General features: G+C 60.2%; 3 protein-coding genes across 3 annotated transcripts in view; 1 reads left to right on the plus strand and 2 right to left on the minus strand.

Moving 5' to 3' along the window:
- Nucleotides 1-52: 52 nt before the first annotated feature.
- On the minus strand, nt 53-3513 carry ACA1_380960 (uncharacterized protein; the record flags this gene model as incomplete). Its single annotated transcript, XM_004336384.1, has 10 exons — nt 53-336; nt 549-603; nt 663-814; nt 886-1002; nt 1151-1348; nt 1447-1510; nt 1630-1718; nt 1831-1928; nt 2053-2130; nt 2264-3513. The coding sequence occupies 10 exons, from the start codon at nt 3511-3513 to the stop codon at nt 53-55; spliced, it is 2385 nt and encodes a 794-aa protein (XP_004336432.1).
- A 651-nt stretch (nt 3514-4164) lies between these two features.
- ACA1_380970 (ankyrin repeat-containing protein) lies at nt 4165-9290 on the plus strand (the record flags this gene model as incomplete). The annotated part of the gene is made up of 12 exons (XM_004336385.1): nt 4165-4865; nt 4988-5157; nt 5236-5461; nt 5645-6392; nt 6566-6661; nt 6771-6978; nt 7069-7740; nt 7826-8088; nt 8176-8391; nt 8523-8616; nt 8734-8895; nt 9004-9290. The coding sequence occupies 12 exons, from the start codon at nt 4165-4167 to the stop codon at nt 9288-9290; spliced, it is 3843 nt and encodes a 1280-aa protein (XP_004336433.1).
- Nucleotides 9291-9453: 163 nt separating this feature from the next.
- ACA1_380980 (phosphoinositide 3kinase family, accessory domain (pik domain) domain containing protein) overlaps nt 9454-15272 on the minus strand; it is a gene marked incomplete at both ends in the record, with an annotated part of 8480 nt that continues 2661 nt past the window's right edge. Inside the window, 28 exons of the mRNA XM_004336386.1 lie at nt 9454-9648; nt 9795-9904; nt 10036-10138; nt 10255-10298; nt 10415-10471; nt 10559-10631; nt 10759-10771; nt 10853-10937; nt 11054-11165; nt 11298-11352; nt 11432-11496; nt 11632-11751; nt 11933-12021; nt 12097-12172; nt 12259-12321; nt 12448-12552; nt 12645-12727; nt 12816-12887; nt 13002-13103; nt 13209-13368; nt 13430-13530; nt 13606-13709; nt 13789-13910; nt 14008-14167; nt 14242-14326; nt 14421-14502; nt 14634-14750; nt 14938-15216. Coding sequence (XP_004336434.1) covers nt 9454-9648; nt 9795-9904; nt 10036-10138; nt 10255-10298; nt 10415-10471; nt 10559-10631; nt 10759-10771; nt 10853-10937; nt 11054-11165; nt 11298-11352; nt 11432-11496; nt 11632-11751; nt 11933-12021; nt 12097-12172; nt 12259-12321; nt 12448-12552; nt 12645-12727; nt 12816-12887; nt 13002-13103; nt 13209-13368; nt 13430-13530; nt 13606-13709; nt 13789-13910; nt 14008-14167; nt 14242-14326; nt 14421-14502; nt 14634-14750; nt 14938-15216 — 2832 coding nt within the window. The remainder of the gene's footprint in view (nt 9649-9794; nt 9905-10035; nt 10139-10254; nt 10299-10414; nt 10472-10558; nt 10632-10758; nt 10772-10852; nt 10938-11053; nt 11166-11297; nt 11353-11431; nt 11497-11631; nt 11752-11932; nt 12022-12096; nt 12173-12258; nt 12322-12447; nt 12553-12644; nt 12728-12815; nt 12888-13001; nt 13104-13208; nt 13369-13429; nt 13531-13605; nt 13710-13788; nt 13911-14007; nt 14168-14241; nt 14327-14420; nt 14503-14633; nt 14751-14937; nt 15217-15272) is intronic.

The following is a 15272-nucleotide window of genomic DNA, read 5'->3' on the forward strand; positions in this document are numbered from 1 at the left end:
GGAGCGCGCACCGGGCGGCACCGCAGTGAACTCCCTTTATGTACGAATTTTGTTACTTGGCGGAGAATCGCTGCAGTTCGTGCGGCGGAGAGATGTGGTCGAGCGGGCCTTGGGAAACGCCGAGGTCGGTGCTATTGTTGGCGTCCGGGCTGGCGGGCTTGGGCGCAGCTTTGGTTGCGAGCGGGAAGAGCATGTTGGCGACGAAGAGACCGACGATGATGGAGAGGGCGATGGTGAGCATCGAGAAGCCGAACTGGATGCCCGACACGATGTCGTTCTCCATCAGCGCCTTCACGCCGCGCACGCCCACCGACCCCGGCACCAAGACGAGAATTCCTGCAAGAAAGAAAAGCGAAGACGAAGACCGTTAGCAAGAAGAACGAAAGCGAACAAAGAACGAAAGCGAAAAGAAAGAGAGAAGCGAAGCGTGCCTGCGTTAATAGGAATGGTCGCTGTGTGGCCTGTGAGCCGCGCGTGGGCGTTGCCGACGATGCCGGTCGCGAAGGCGGAAACGGTGGTGCAGATCTGGGGCCGAAGGCCGGCCAAACCGCCCAGGAATGACAGGCCGTAGCTCAACGACGCAGTGAAGGTCATCATCGGCCACTGTATGCGCGTGTGAGTGGAATGCAGGAATGCGTGGGTTGGGCGGTGGTCAGACGTACCTGGTTGGGCAGGGCCTCCTGAAGACCATTGAAGGTGATGCAGATGACGAAGAAAAAGAGGAGCATGACCCAGCCGTTGGTGCCGTCGCATAGGTGGTCGCCCGCCTTCTCAAGAAACTCGGCCTCGTCCTCCCAAAAGACGAGAAGCGAGCCTGAAATTGGGCGGAGTGCGCATTCGATCATCAGCAACGCGCTGCGCTTGAGAGGGCGGTAAGGTGGGTACCGATCGCCAGACCGAAGCCGAGCTCGAGCGCGATGAGCATAGCGAAGAAGACGCGCACCGTGCCTGATATCATCTTGCGCTCGGCCAACTCGTTTACACCCACCGTTAGCGACAATCCTGTTTACACAAAAAAACTCACGATTAGGCATGCAACACACATACACACGCACACACACGCGCGCACACACAACCACACACAAACACACACAACCACACAACCACACACACACACACAACCGCACACACACAGCAAATTGGGCGATACCGGGAAGCATCCACACGATGGTTGACAGGGATATGGCGCCCCAGCAGGCCGGATAGACGTATTCGACGAAGAGGCGCGCCAGGAAGGCGGCTGCGATCGAAACAATGGCTTCCAGCATCCGCTCCACGCTGCCGTACCGGGTGCCGATCAAGCTCACCACCCCGACTCCGGTTCCCAGCACCAAGCTCACCAACATCTCTGCAGCCACGCATCGAAACGGTATGAGCTCCTTGTGCACGCACGCGCTCCCATGCACACACGCACACGCACACACCGCACACACCACACACACGCACCTAGCCATCCGCCGCGGAAGAAGACTGCGCACACGGCCAGTGAAGCGAAGCCGTACATGAGCAGCTACGGAGGGAAGGCGGAGACAAAACAGTTTGTTTTGTTTTGTGTGTTTAGTCCTTGGGCAGTCTTGACATTCCAAGATAAGCTCGAGCAAGAGGTTGGTGGTGGTTGGTGGTGGTTACCTTGACCCACAGAGGATAGACGGGTCCAAGTTGCCGAATAATGTACAGTTCCATAGCCGCCTCCTTTACACCAATCTCCTGATTGGCCACTGCGTAGGCGCAGCACACGGGTGAGGCGGGCAAGCAGGCTCACATAACACGACACGACACGCACGCGCGCGCGCACACACACCAACAAAGGCGAAGTGAGGAAGGGGTTACCCTTGGTGGCCAGGTCATCGCACCACCGCAGCTTGGCGCAGTTGAGTCCGCCCTGGTTCTTGCGGTAGAGGTACGTCTCGGCCTTCCTGATCGTCCCCCTGTCGTGTCCACAGCGACACAGAAAAGAAAAGAGAAAAGAGAAAGAGACAGAGAAGAAGTTGTGAGAGGCCACCACCAACGAGAAGACGGTGACAGTGAATGATTGTTGAAGATAGAACAAACCCGTCGTCCTGCGGGCCGAAGGACAGAATGCAGAGCTCGGGGAACACGGCGTAGGCCGCCACGATGTCGAGGCCATCGCTAAGATATCACGAAACAAAGAGCACGAAAGCGAAGCAAAGAAGTTAGTCTCAGCAGTTCCGCCCGTGATCGGTTGGTTGGCACCAGTCGTCTATGGTGACGTCACCGCGCAAGAAGGAGGAGGAGGAGGTACCTGGCTCGCATCATGTTGTATTCGATGCGGTGCGCCGGTGCGCCGAACAGGTGGAGCGACTCGCACAGGTCCTTGAGGAACATCACCGCTTCGTCGTAGTCCTCCCGCACCTCGACGCCGCCGTAGCCGTAGCCGCCGCCCTTCTTGCCGCCGCCCACACCACCGCCAGCGCCTGCAGCCGCCGCCGCGGCCTTGTCGCGCGACAGCAGCGGCAGGCCGGCCTCCAGGTCCTCGTCGCTGTCGTCGTTGCCGCCGCCGGGCCGCGCCTCACCTCGTCGGAGTGGTCGGTGGATCTTGTTGGCCTGCTGCCACTGCTTGAGCATCTGGTCGTGCTGCTCGAGGAGCGGCGAGCGGAACGCCGGCGACTGGCCGCGCGTGGGCACGGCCGACGACGAGGCCAGCGAGAGCAGCTGCGGCTGCACTGTCGACGTCAGCATGCTCGCCGACGACGAGCCCAGCGACGATGAAGTCGACAGCGCCGGATCTCGCGCGGCGGCCGCGGCTGCGGCGTCGGCCATCGAGCCGACATCGTCGTCGCCACCACCGTCGTTCCTCATCTGCTGAGGCGCTGCTGCGTTGCCGCTTTTCTTCGTCGCTTTCGCTCTTCGTCGCGCAGACTCGATTCGTTCTTGGCGGCGCCGCAGCTGGTCCTCGTCGACCGAGTCGTCGTCGTCCCAGTCGTTCTCCGTCTCCTCGCCCATGAACGACTGCGCGCGCCGTCGGCCCCGCTGGCTCCTCCTCACCTCCTCCTCTTCATCTTCATCATTATCGTCTCCATCTCCTCCCTCCCCAGCTCCTCCATCTCCATCTCTCAGAGGGTCCTCGGTCAGATTCCTTGAAGATGACGATGAGCCCTTCATCCTCCCCGGCTTGCGCCACTTCCTGTGCTTGCGACGAGCCAACGGTATGGGGCTGCCGCCCACATCGATGACCTCGCCCATGGAGGTCATCACGGAGTGCTGCTGTTGCTGCGATGTCGATGTGGAAGATGAGCCGCCTCGACTGAGGCGACGGTGGAGATTGTGGGCGGCGAGGGCCGGCTCGAGCTCGTAGCCCACGCTCTCCTTCATCTTCTCGACGATGTCGCCGCGTAGGACGGACATGGTGCGCTCGAGGGTGGAGAGCAGCGGCGCCCCGAGCGAGACCGACGATCGCCGGCTCAATCGAATCTGATGGGCGGACGATGATGAAGTGAGATTCGAATTGGGGGGCGAACCCACCGGCAGCCCGAACGATGCCGAGCTCATCATCTTGAAGACGACCTCACCCTTCTTCTCGCAGCACAGCTTGGGCGGAGGACCTGCTCGCCACGCACATCCTCGTCCACATGCCGTTGTCGAGACCTGGAATTTAAAATATTTCACCGCGTTTGCCCTGAAATATTTTGAATTTTATGGCGCAGCCAACAGTTGCGCGTGCCATTGGAGAACTGAGCTTCTGTTGTTGTTGCGTGCCCTCCTCAGCACGCTGCGTCGGCGCTGTCCACCGAACGTGCCCCCCCCCCAACCACAAGCCACCACCTCAAACTTGAGGGCCGAAATCCCGCGCTTCGTTCTTTGGCTGGTATGGTGCGTTGGTTTGTGCGTAGGGTCACGCACCTGGCTCAGGTAATGTGCTAAGGTTAGCCCTGAACATGCCGCACACATCATGGTGGGCGGGGAGTCACCAAGTATTCCAGCACTTTCTCTGCGCTCGACCACCGGTGACACTCTTGCTCCCCCTTTCCTTCTGCGTACCGCGTTTCTCCTCACGTCTTTTTGAAGAGCGGAGCCCGCTGCGGCACATCATCGCGTTTGTACCACTTCAGCCCAACTCTTATCGTACACGACAAGCTTGGTCTTCAGTTTCAGCTTCAACGGCTTACACTGTCGGCCTCGCTTCACGATTGACTATCAGCGGTCATGACCCATCGCGGAGGCTCGAGAAGCCACGACCGCACAACGGCGCTGCTCGCCCATGACTTGGCCCGCACGGGCAAGACCGAGAGCCTCTTCAATCTCATCGCCAACACCGGCGCCGGGCTGGTGGTGCGCAGCAGCGCCGAGGGCCAGACGCTGGTGGCCACCGCCGCCGAGCACGGCCAGCTGGCCGTGGTGAAGGGCCTGCTCCGGCGCCATCGCGAGTGGATCGACCTCAATGCGCAGGACGACCACGGGTGGACCGCCCTCCACTACGCCGCCGCTTTCCCGCCACACCTCCGCGCGGCGTTCGAGCAGCTCCACGCTCAACAGCACGACGACCCGGAGAGTAGGAAGAAGAAGAAGAAGACGAATAGTATGATCATGAAGAAGAAGAAGAAGGAGACGGTGGACATGAATGCCGTGGGAGGGCCAATGGCGACACAGGTCACCACGCGGGCCGTGCTTCGGAGTTACTTTGACCGTGACCAGGACTCGGTGGTGGACTTGTCGGAGCTAGAGGACCAGGCCAAGCGGCTGGAGAAGACCAAGCTGCGGCTGGTTCAGATCCTGCTCGAGGCCGGAGCCGACCCCAACATCGCCTCGCTGTCCGAGGGCCTCACGCCCTTCCACGTGGCCGACACCGAGGCCCTCGCCCTGCGACTCCTTACGGCCGAGGGCCTCGATCGGTCCGTTCGTTCCAAGTACGCCCAACTGTCTGCGCACACGCACCACCGCACACACCACCGCACACGCACACGCACACACCACACCGCACGCGTACGCACTCGCGTAATTCTCACATCACGCACACGACCAAGAACAGGCGAGGCGAGTCTCTGCTGCATGTGGCCAGCAAGCGAGGCTACGAGAGGGCGGTCCGTGAGCTGCTGTCGCGGCCAGTGCCCGATGTGCGCTTGCGTACCTTCGGGGACACGGCCGGCATGTCGGCGCGCGATGTGGCCGCCAGCAAGACCATCGCCGCGCTCCTCCTCGGTTCGTTCTCCTCCTTTTTCGTTCTTTGTCGCTTGTCGCTTTCGTTCTTTCTTCTTTCCACGCTCACCCGCATTACAGCGAAAGAGGAGGAGATCAAGGACGCCAGCTCTGGCGTGGCGATGGTGCCCCTACGCGGCTGCGCACGGCCCAATATCGTGTGGAAGACGCCACTCGCCAAGAACGCAGAGCGCTCGGTCTCGTTCTCGGTCAGCGAGAGCCCCAGGACCCTCCTCGAGCTGCACCTCAAGCAGCGCGCCAGCACCTGTCCCGATCTCTCCGCCGCCTACGAAGGCTACTTCTCAAGGTACCTCTTTTCAAAACTCATTTGTTTCAATTTTTTAATAATGAAATAAATCTTGTGAGATTGCTTTTTTGGTAAAGACCCTTTTTGGAGCATTATTAGCTCATTTTTAACGGTCATTTTCGAACCGTTTCTTTCAGCTTCACCTAAACTAAACTGTTCTTCTGTGCGACACCACAAATCCAGAAGTAGTAGCAGTGGTGGTAGTGAGGAAGAAGAGGATTTGGAAGAACTCTACGCGCTCATCATGGAGTATGGATCGCCGCCAGCGGTGGCCACCCGCTCGCCCACCTCTTCCCCCTCCAAGGTTGTGCGAGGCAAAGTGGTCCCCTCCCTCTCCCACAAGCTCTCCCAATCCGCTTCATCATCATCTCCCTCTTCATCATCATCGTCATCATCTTCTTCATTATCTTCATCATCGGGTGGCGTGAGCTTCGCCGCCAGCACCAGCTTCCTGGCCTCGCCGTCGGCCTTGTCGCCCCGCCGGCGCCGCGCCGCAACGCCACATATCCCCCCCTCACGGGCCGTGACCCAGCCGCCGACCACCGCCGCCGCCTCGCCGCCCGAGTCGCCTCAGAGCCACCGCCACGACTCGTCCACGACCCAGACCACCAGTAGCCCCTTCAAGCAGCCGTTTGCTCCTGCCGCCTCGCCGCGCGGCCCGCTCTCGCCCTCATCGATGGCAATCCACCGACGAACCTACTCGCTGGGCGGAGAAGTCACTTCACCTTCTTCTTCTTCTTCTTCTTCATCATCATCTTCTTCTTCATCATCTTTTTCATCTTCATCTTCATCTTCGCCAAGATCTTCTTCTTCGTCTCCGTTTCCCGCCACGCCATTGTCGCCGTCGCGTTCCTCTCCCTCGCAGCCGCCCGAGCGCATCGAAAACCTCAGAAGACTCATGCTAATCATTCTCGACGACATGATGTCTTGGGTACCTACCTGGCCAACTCCCCCCATTTGTGTGTCGTTGGTCGTGTCGTTGGTCGTGTTGTTGGTCGTGTCGTGTCGTGTCGTGTCGTGTCGTGTCGTGTCTCGTGTCGTGTCGTGTCGTGTCGTGTCGTGTCGTGTCCAACGTTTTGCTGTTGTTTGCGATGGCGTGGCCAGGTGCGGGTGGTGGAAGTCGAAACGGAGGGCGCACGCACAGCCGAAGACATCGCCCGACAGCGAGAGGACTGTATCAGTCTCATGCAGATCAAAACCGTATGCACACACGACACAGCACACACGACACGACACGACCCGATACGACACGACGCACACGGCACGACACGACACACGACACGCATGACTGACGGTAGGGCTTGGACAGGTGTTGGAGGCATTCCCGACCGGTTCGACGCTGTACAACCCCAAGAAGTACGCCTACCGGCCCAGCGACCCGACGTCGGCCGACTACCAGCGGCTGGTCAACTTTTGGATGAGCACCGACTTTGTGCTGTGGGAGGTCCGCACCAAGGTCACCATCATCAAGAAGTACATCCTCATCGCCGGCTCGTGGAACAAGCTGCTCGCCGTCGGTACACACAACCCACCGCACACACTCACCGCACACACCGCACACGCACGACCGCACACGCACACATGGACTGACGCAGCGGTGGCCACAGGGCAAACGCTGAACAAGCTGCGCAGCTACTTTCCGGGGGCAGAGCGGCCCGACGGGGTGCGGGTCGGTTCGCCGCGCCCGGGCGAGACCGAATCGCCGCGCCTGTCCTCCTCCCCGACCACCACCTCGCCGTCGCCCCTGTCGTCCCCCTCCCCCCGCGCCGTCTCCTCGTCGACGTCATCGTCGGCGTCGCCGCGCACCACCGCGTCACCTTCGCCGTCGCCGAGAGTACCCGGCGGCGGCCACCAGCGCCAGTCGTCGCTCGGCGGACCCCCGCGTTCGGCCGCAATCGTCGCCGGCGCGGGTGCCTCTCCCGCGCCCGCCAAGTCCGCCCTCTCCGCGTCGTCGCCCGCCCAACCCAGCCCGGCTGCCGGTGGTGGCGGCGGCGACACTGAACGGCGCATCGTGCGCAAGCAGAACAGTGGCGGCCTGGTCAGCGCCGGCAACAACAGCAACAACGGCGGCGGCGGCGCGGGCGGGCTGCATTCGCCGTCGCGCCGGCGGCTCACCCACCTGTTCGACGACCCGTTGAGCGTCGACGGCGGTGACCACAGCAGCGGGAGCAGCGGGGAGAGCGTGGAGAGCGTGCCGCTCACCTCGGAGGACCCCGAGGAGGCCGAACGCCGGCGACAGCAGTACATCCAACGCGACAAGACCATCAACAAACTCACCAGTACGTGTGCGTGTGTGCGTGTGCGAAGTGCGTGCGTGCGGTGGTGTGTGTGTGTGCGGTGTGTGCTGAAGTGAGTGTTGTGTAGAGGGCGCGGGCATATCAAAGAATCGGGCGGATCGATTCAAGGATCTGCTGCGGGAGATGCAGCTCGACGGCGACGCGTCGGCGTTTGCCGGGGGCATCGTCGCGCTGGCAATTGCGAAGAAGTCGCGCGTGGAGCGACTGCGCGGCGCCGGCGCGCAGCAGCGACCGTACCACGCCGGGCCGATGATGCTCTTCTCCAAGAGCTGGAAGAAGATGTGGTGCACCGTCAGCGAACACGGCCTCAAGCTGTACCCCACCGCCAAGGTGCGTAACACACGCCACACACGCGTGTGCGCACGCACGGCACACGACACACGCAATAACACGACACGGCACGCACGACACGCGCAGTGCGACAAGTTGGCGAGGGAGGTGATGATCGGGGAGATCGTGTGCATCGGGCACCAGGACAAGGTGGCCAAGGAGGGCCAGCAGGACTACATCGAACTGTCGCTCGTGTGCGAGTCGCAGCTGTGCCTCGCCGCGCCCACGCCCGCCGACAACATAAAATGGATCCTCGCCATCGACGGCATGAAGGACCGCTCCATCCTCACCACCGCACAAAAGGTACTTGCACCACCGCACGCACCGCACACACGCACACGCACACGCACACCGCACACACCGCACACGCACGCAACGGGCAGCAGTACTGACAGAGCTCGGTCGGTGAATGTGCGGTGGTGGCGGCGGCGCAGCTGTCTCTTTTGCGTGCGCGACACTTTATCGGGGTGCGCGGTGGGTCGATTAAGTCAGCGGACGACGAGGAATGGATCTACAACGGCAAGACAGGTACGCCCGACAGCGTGCGAGCTTTTCTCAACGCTGGAGCTGACCGCACACGCGCGACACATACACATACACACCACATACACACACACACACACACCGCACACGCACATTTCGTAGGTGAGTTGAGTATCTTGGACGGACTGCTATGGGAGGGCAGGAAGGTGGAGGTGAGCTACACCTGGAATGGTCAGACCTTGGTGCCCACCCGAGTCGCAGCAGATGGCACCTTTGCCGACGAGACCGAAGCCCAGCGTATTCGACAGTCCGGCTTCGGCTCCGGTACGCACAGCACACGACACACACGACACACACGACACACACGACACACACGACACACGACACGACACACGCGCAGCAAATGCTAATGAAGAATGGTGGTGCCGACAGGCGTGTGGGACGGGGTGACGCTGATCTGGCATCGCGACGGAGGAGCCAACATGCGGCTGCAGGACTTCTCGCTGATGCAGGCCGACTTCACCTACCTGTGGGACGAGCAGGAGCGCGAGTTCGTCAACGACGAGAGCGTGGACCGCCACTGGAAGTTCTCGCGCCATTTCCTCGCCTCCAAGTCCAACCACGGCCACTGGATCGTCGAGGGCGACATACCCGAACCCGTGGTGATGGGTCTGCAGCTGATGCGCTACACTCGCCTGGGCGTTCCTGCCTCCCAGTAGTGGTCTACGACCAACCACCATCACCACTCTCTTCTTGTTCTCCTGTAATTATTGTTTGAGCCAAACTAATATCAAAAATTTCGCAAACGTTTGCGGAATGTTTTAGATTAAGACTTGTTTTTTTTTGTTAGCTAATGTACGCGGGAATGACGACGTCGTGGGCTCACTCGTTCTTCTTGTTGTTGGCGAGGATGTGGATGGCGTCGTTGAACTGGGTGCGCTTGGTCTTGAGCGACTCGTAGATCTTGGTGGTGAAGTACTCGGCCGCCTTCTCGTCGGACATGTTCAACGCCAGCACCTCGCGCAAGTAGTGCAGATCCTCCACCCCCTTCAACTCCTTGATGCCCGTCGACAGCATCTGCGCGCGTGTCGTATCGTGTCGTGTGCGATGAGCGTGTGTCGTGTCGTGTGCGATGAGCGCGTGTCGTGTCGTGTGCGGTGAGCGCGTGTTGTGCATCACGCGAGGGAACGGAATGCGTACAGCTGGAAGAGGATCATGATGACGTGGGCGTAGCGGCGGATGATGTTGTAGGCCAGGCACGAGAGCGACACGAAGCGCTGGAACCCGGCGCCCTTCTCTCCGCCCATCACGTGCAGGAACTGCGGCGTGAACACTGCAAGAGACCCCAGCGTCAACATGGCACACGCGACACACACACACGACACACACACACGACACACACACGACACACACGCGCGCGCGCGGTATGGCACTATTAGAGCGGGCGAGTGGGTGGGTTGTTACCGAAGGGAGCGGTTTCTCGCTTGAAGCCCTTCCACTCCATCATGTTGCCCAGGAAGTGGGCAAAGTCGATGTGGAACAGGTGCCCGCTGTACGTCACCATGATCTGTGTACCACATCACCACCACCATCACCACCAATCAGTTCGACGCTCGAACGCGTGCATGGCGCGCGGCGTGACATGTGTGCGAGCGAGCGAGCGAGTGGCTGATTGCAACGCACGTTGTCGTTGTGACGATCCCCGATACCCAGCACATAGGTGGCCACTGGAATTGGGAAACAACATTTAAAAAAAGGAGTAAATCAACGAAACAAATACAAAACAAAACAAACAAATAAACAAAATCAAATAATAACAAAATCAAAAACAATCTCGCTGTACCGCAGTAGCCGGCGCACGATCGGATGAAGTTGTCCTCCACGCCCGCCCACTGGTCCTCTGTGTGCGCGCACACACCGAAGAGAAAGGGAAGAGCAGTGAGCGAGCGAACGGACTCGTGCCAGGAACCCTCGAGGATGGGAGTACCTTGTGGGTTGTATTTCTTGAGCCAGTTGGTGAGCACCGAGTCCTTGAACACCGCCGACGCACCGCCAGCTTTCTGTATGTGCCATCGAAAGGCAACCGGTTGCGAGTTGGTGGTGAGTGGTGTGCTGTGCGGTCGAGCGCCTGGCACGGTGGTGAAAACAAACCTTTTGAATGGAGGCCGTCGTCTCACAGTCCGGCACCACCTCGATGAACCTGTGCAGCAGCAGCAGCAGCAGCAGCAGATGTAAGCACAAACAAAAGAGGCCGGGGGAACCAGGGCGAGCGGAGACGCACCCGGCCGCCTCGCCGGTGGCGGTGCATCCGTAGAGGGTCATGTGCAGGTCCAGCCCGTGCTTCTTCCACAACCGATCCATGATCCCTGTTTGTGTGATTGTTGTGTGTGTCGTGTGTGTCGTATGTGTGTCGTGTGTGTGGCATTGTGCCATGAGTTGAACTGTACACGCCGTGTAGACAGAGTGCGTGGCTACTACGAACCGAACATCTGCAGGATGAGGATGTCCTGGCGCAGATCGTCGCCCGCCTTGAAGATGACCTTGAACGGGCTGCCCGCCGGGTCGTTGTTGTCAAACGACAGGAACAGCGGCGCCTGCACCCAGCAACGCAATGTCAAGACCAACTCGCCCGCACCGCCCACGACACGAGACACGACACGACACGACCAACGACACGACCAGACACACGCGCGCGCGCGACACGACACGAGGAAGGAGAAAGGTACGGTGAAGGACTCGAGGGTCTTGCACTCGTCGCAGTTCAGATCTCGTGCCTCCAAGCTGGTGGTTGCCCCATGGGTAGGTGAGGCGAGGGGGGGTAGGGGGAATGAAGATGAAGTTGGGCAAAGGGCGGACGTACGCCGGGTTCATGGGCAGAATGAAGTGGGAGGGCAGACCCGCAGCCACCAGCTCGTTTTGAAGCGCCTGTGTGCCAAAGAATGAGGTGCGAGTTCGTGTGTCGTGTGTGTCGTGTGTGTCGTGTGTGTCGTGTGTGTCGTGTGTCGTGTGTCGTGTGTCGTGTGTCGTGTGTCGTGTGTCGTGTGTCGTGTGTCGTGTTACCTGCTTGCGCTCCTTGAAGGGAAGGGGTTTCATGAGGTTGGCGATGCGGCCCAACTTGGAGGAGACCTCCATCTGCTTGAGGAGGCCCTCCCGCTGTTGACCGCATCCGCGCAGGTAGACCTCCAGCAGCAGGGAATAGCGTTCGCTGATATCAGGAACCTGCGCAGCATCATCACCCCCCCCCACGTGACGCGGTCATCATCTGTCCTGGAGCTGCTCACGCCACACACGCACCGCCATACGACACACGACACACGACACACGACACACGACACACGACACACGACAACAAGCTGCATACTTGCAGCTCGGCCTGAAGATGCCAGAAAAAGAAGTGGCCGATCGTCGGTCGATGCCGGAAGGCAGCAGCCAACAGGAAACGCGCCAGTGCTGAACGCGACGAGAGACAAAACGGAACGTGAGTGCGTGCGTGCGTGTGCGGCGGTGCGTGTGCGTGTGCGGTACCTGAATCGTGGTAGGGTTCGTATTTGAGGACCTGTGTGAGCTGGGGAAGATAGGCCTGCAACTCGTCCAACGAGAGCTGCAAACGCGGACGCACGCGTTAATCTCCGCTTCGCTGAACAGCTGCCGCGGGTGTGCCATGAGCCACAGACACAGCAACAGTACCTGGCAAAGCTTGGCGACAGCGTACTCGCGCACCACCTCGTCGGCGAAGTAGGCATCGAGCAACTGAACGTCGATGTCGTGTGCGGTGGTGCGCGTGCGCGTGCGGTGGGTGCGGGGGGCGTCGTTAGAGTTGCGTGAGAAGGTACACTGTGCGTCGGCCAAAGTACAGGAGAGGTGCCCAAGACGTACCTCGAGTGCTTCGATGGGCGACAACGGCGTCCAGTAGGTGAGCATGCGGTGGGCCTCGGCCACGTCCTCGGGTCGCGACCAGTTGATGGCCATTAACACCTTGGCCTGCACCACCATCCACCATCCACCACCCACCGCACACACAACAGACATGAGTCACAGCCCCCGCAGCCGCGGAAGGAAAAGGGGCCACGTACGAGAGCCTTGGGGTTGGGCGCCAGCGTGCGGCGGTACTCCCACAGCAGTTTCTTCTCCTCGCTGCTGGGCATGTGGAGCGAATCTTTGGTGGGGGGCGATTGGGGGGGGGGCGTATATTAGCCACCAGGCTTCGAACACAGACCGCGGCGGGTGCTGCACGCTTAAGGTACCTTGCGAGATGATGTGGACCAGTCGCTTGCGTTCCGGCGCTCGCGGGTAGGGATTGTCCTCGTACGCCGGGGCTGCACATAAGCAATAAAATATAAATAAATAAAAGGAAGTGGTTGGTTGGTTGGTTGGTTGGTTGGTTGGTTGGTTGGTTGGTTGGTTGGTTGGTTGGTTGCCAAGAGCTGTACCGACGAGGATTGGTCGCTTGTACTTGACCACGTGTGGGAATTTGTAGAGCTCCACGATCAGCTTGATCGGATTCTTCGACTTGTAGTTCGGCACGCACGTGCCTGTGTTGACACACACAAAAACAAGGTTGTGATCGTCAGCAGCTGGGGTGGTGGTGGAAGTGGCTGAAGAGCGGCAGGCAACAAGTCGGGGAGGAAAGGGAGTACCGATGGGGTTGGCCTTTTCGCCCGGCCAGAGATTGAGAGAGGTGACGCCCATGCGAAGGTTGCCGTTGTAGTCGACGAGGTTGAGGTTCACCCACCCGAGCGGGAACTCGGACCCGTCGTTGGGGTTGACGCCCATCAGCGATAGGCACAGACGTGTGGCCTGGCGGTGCGCTTGTTGTGAGCGCCCGACACGACACACGACACACGACACACAGCTTTACCTTGGGAATTTGGCACATCTGGAGGTTGAGCCGCAGCCACTGACACCAGAGCATCGACGGCGTGGCGGTCGTCTTCATCTCCGGCGCCAAACTCTCGCCGCCTGCGCCAGCCCAGCATTCACAACCATCAGTGGCCGCGTCATCATCCGCCGCGGCGCAGGGGAATACGGATGTACCGTGGTAGAGAGCAGCAGAGACGTAGAAGTGGACGGGCACGCCCTTGGGGAGCTGCTGCATCGCTGGCACCTCGCCAAAGTCCGCATCCTCCAGGCAAATGACCCTGGCGCACGTTGGCGGTTAGGCGCCTTTACCAGAGCAGCGCAGGCACGCACACGCACACGCACACGCACGGTACGAACCTAAGCTCAAAGTTGCGCTTGATTTCAGAGAGCGGGATGTGTTTCTTCTCACCGAATCCGCCGGCGAGGGACGGATCTTCGTCGTCATCGAACGGCTCGGTGTCCATCCCCAAATCGACGTCCTGCTCGCAGGTAGCACGAACGAAGTGAGTCGACAACTAAAAAACCAAGCCGTTCGCACTGCTCACGACAGTGGGTGGTGGCTTTTCGCGCGCAAACCTGGAAGTGGTCGAGGTAGACCAGTTCCTGGAGATCGGTTCGTTTGAAGGAGGACCGCTCGACCAGGACGAACTCGACCTCCTTGTTGCGCTTGATGCTCTCGCGCACGTAGTCCACGCTCCGCAGCTTGGTGTCGAGGTTGAGAATGTACCACGAGTATCTAAATGGTGTGTCGTGTCGTGTTGGTTACATCTGACACCTGCAACTTTTGGTGGGGGCGGCAGTGGTGGTCACCCGCAGATCTTGACCAGGTAGTCGCCGACTTCGCCCGAGATGGACATCGCCTGTCGGATCTTGACGCTCGACAGACCAGTCGCCACTTTGGTGTGTCGGTGGTATGGTTGGAGGAATGAGAAGAACGCTCACCCGCAAACTGAAGAAAGTTGTTTGCGGGGGGGTGAGGGACAAGGTACCCAAATCATAGACGGTGTCGTCGGCGGAGCAGAGCAGGGTGCGCACGAGCGAGCCCGAGGGGAAGTGGAGCTTCACCCGCACCTGCTCGGCAGCCAACGGCAGCTCAAAATTGGTGCCCGACACCTGCTCATGTGTGTGCGCGTTAGCATCACAAGACACTTGGTGCAACGTGTCAAGAGGAAAAAAGAAAAGAGAGGAGTGGGGCATATCACCTGCTGGATGTTGGCGAATCCCTTTTCGCCCAGCTCCCAGTTGTCAAAGTCGAACAGTCGCGCCATCTTCGCACGGAAGTCGCGCACTTCCTCCTCGCCGCTGGTCCACCCGAGGGGCTTGCCGATCAGAGACCCGATTTGAATGTTCCTCAGTTTTTCCTGCACGGCACACACACACACACACACACACACACACACACACACACACACACACACACACACACACACACACACAATGGACAGTGAGCGAACGGAATTGGCCAATGCGCACAATGAAGGAGCCGAGAGTAAGAGCTCTTCTTACCATTCTCGAGGTTCGCTGGGACCCAAGCGCGATCTTGCGGACCTGTGGATTGAAGTAGGTGCTCTTCAGTCGGCCATTGGTCTCCTCAGGCGGTATCGTGCCCGAGCTTCCCAGCGCCAGCGCTGGCCGGCGCCGGGCGGTGGGCGACGACTCCTTGCGCGAGCGCTGTGATGTGAGGGGAATCGATCCGCCGCTGCCGGTGGCGGGCTGTCGCTGCTGCGGGAGCTGGTTGCCGGTCGGCGAGCCCGCTCGGTCGCGCGCGCCGTACTTGCGGAACGGCTGCGGCGTGCCGGCCAGGGGTCGGTCGTCGAAAATGGAGGGGAGCGACGGGAAGG

Source organism: Acanthamoeba castellanii (genome assembly GCF_000313135.1).
Source record: "Acanthamoeba castellanii str. Neff unplaced genomic scaffold scf7180000084712, whole genome shotgun sequence".
NCBI lineage: Eukaryota > Discosea > Longamoebia > Acanthamoebidae > Acanthamoeba > Acanthamoeba castellanii.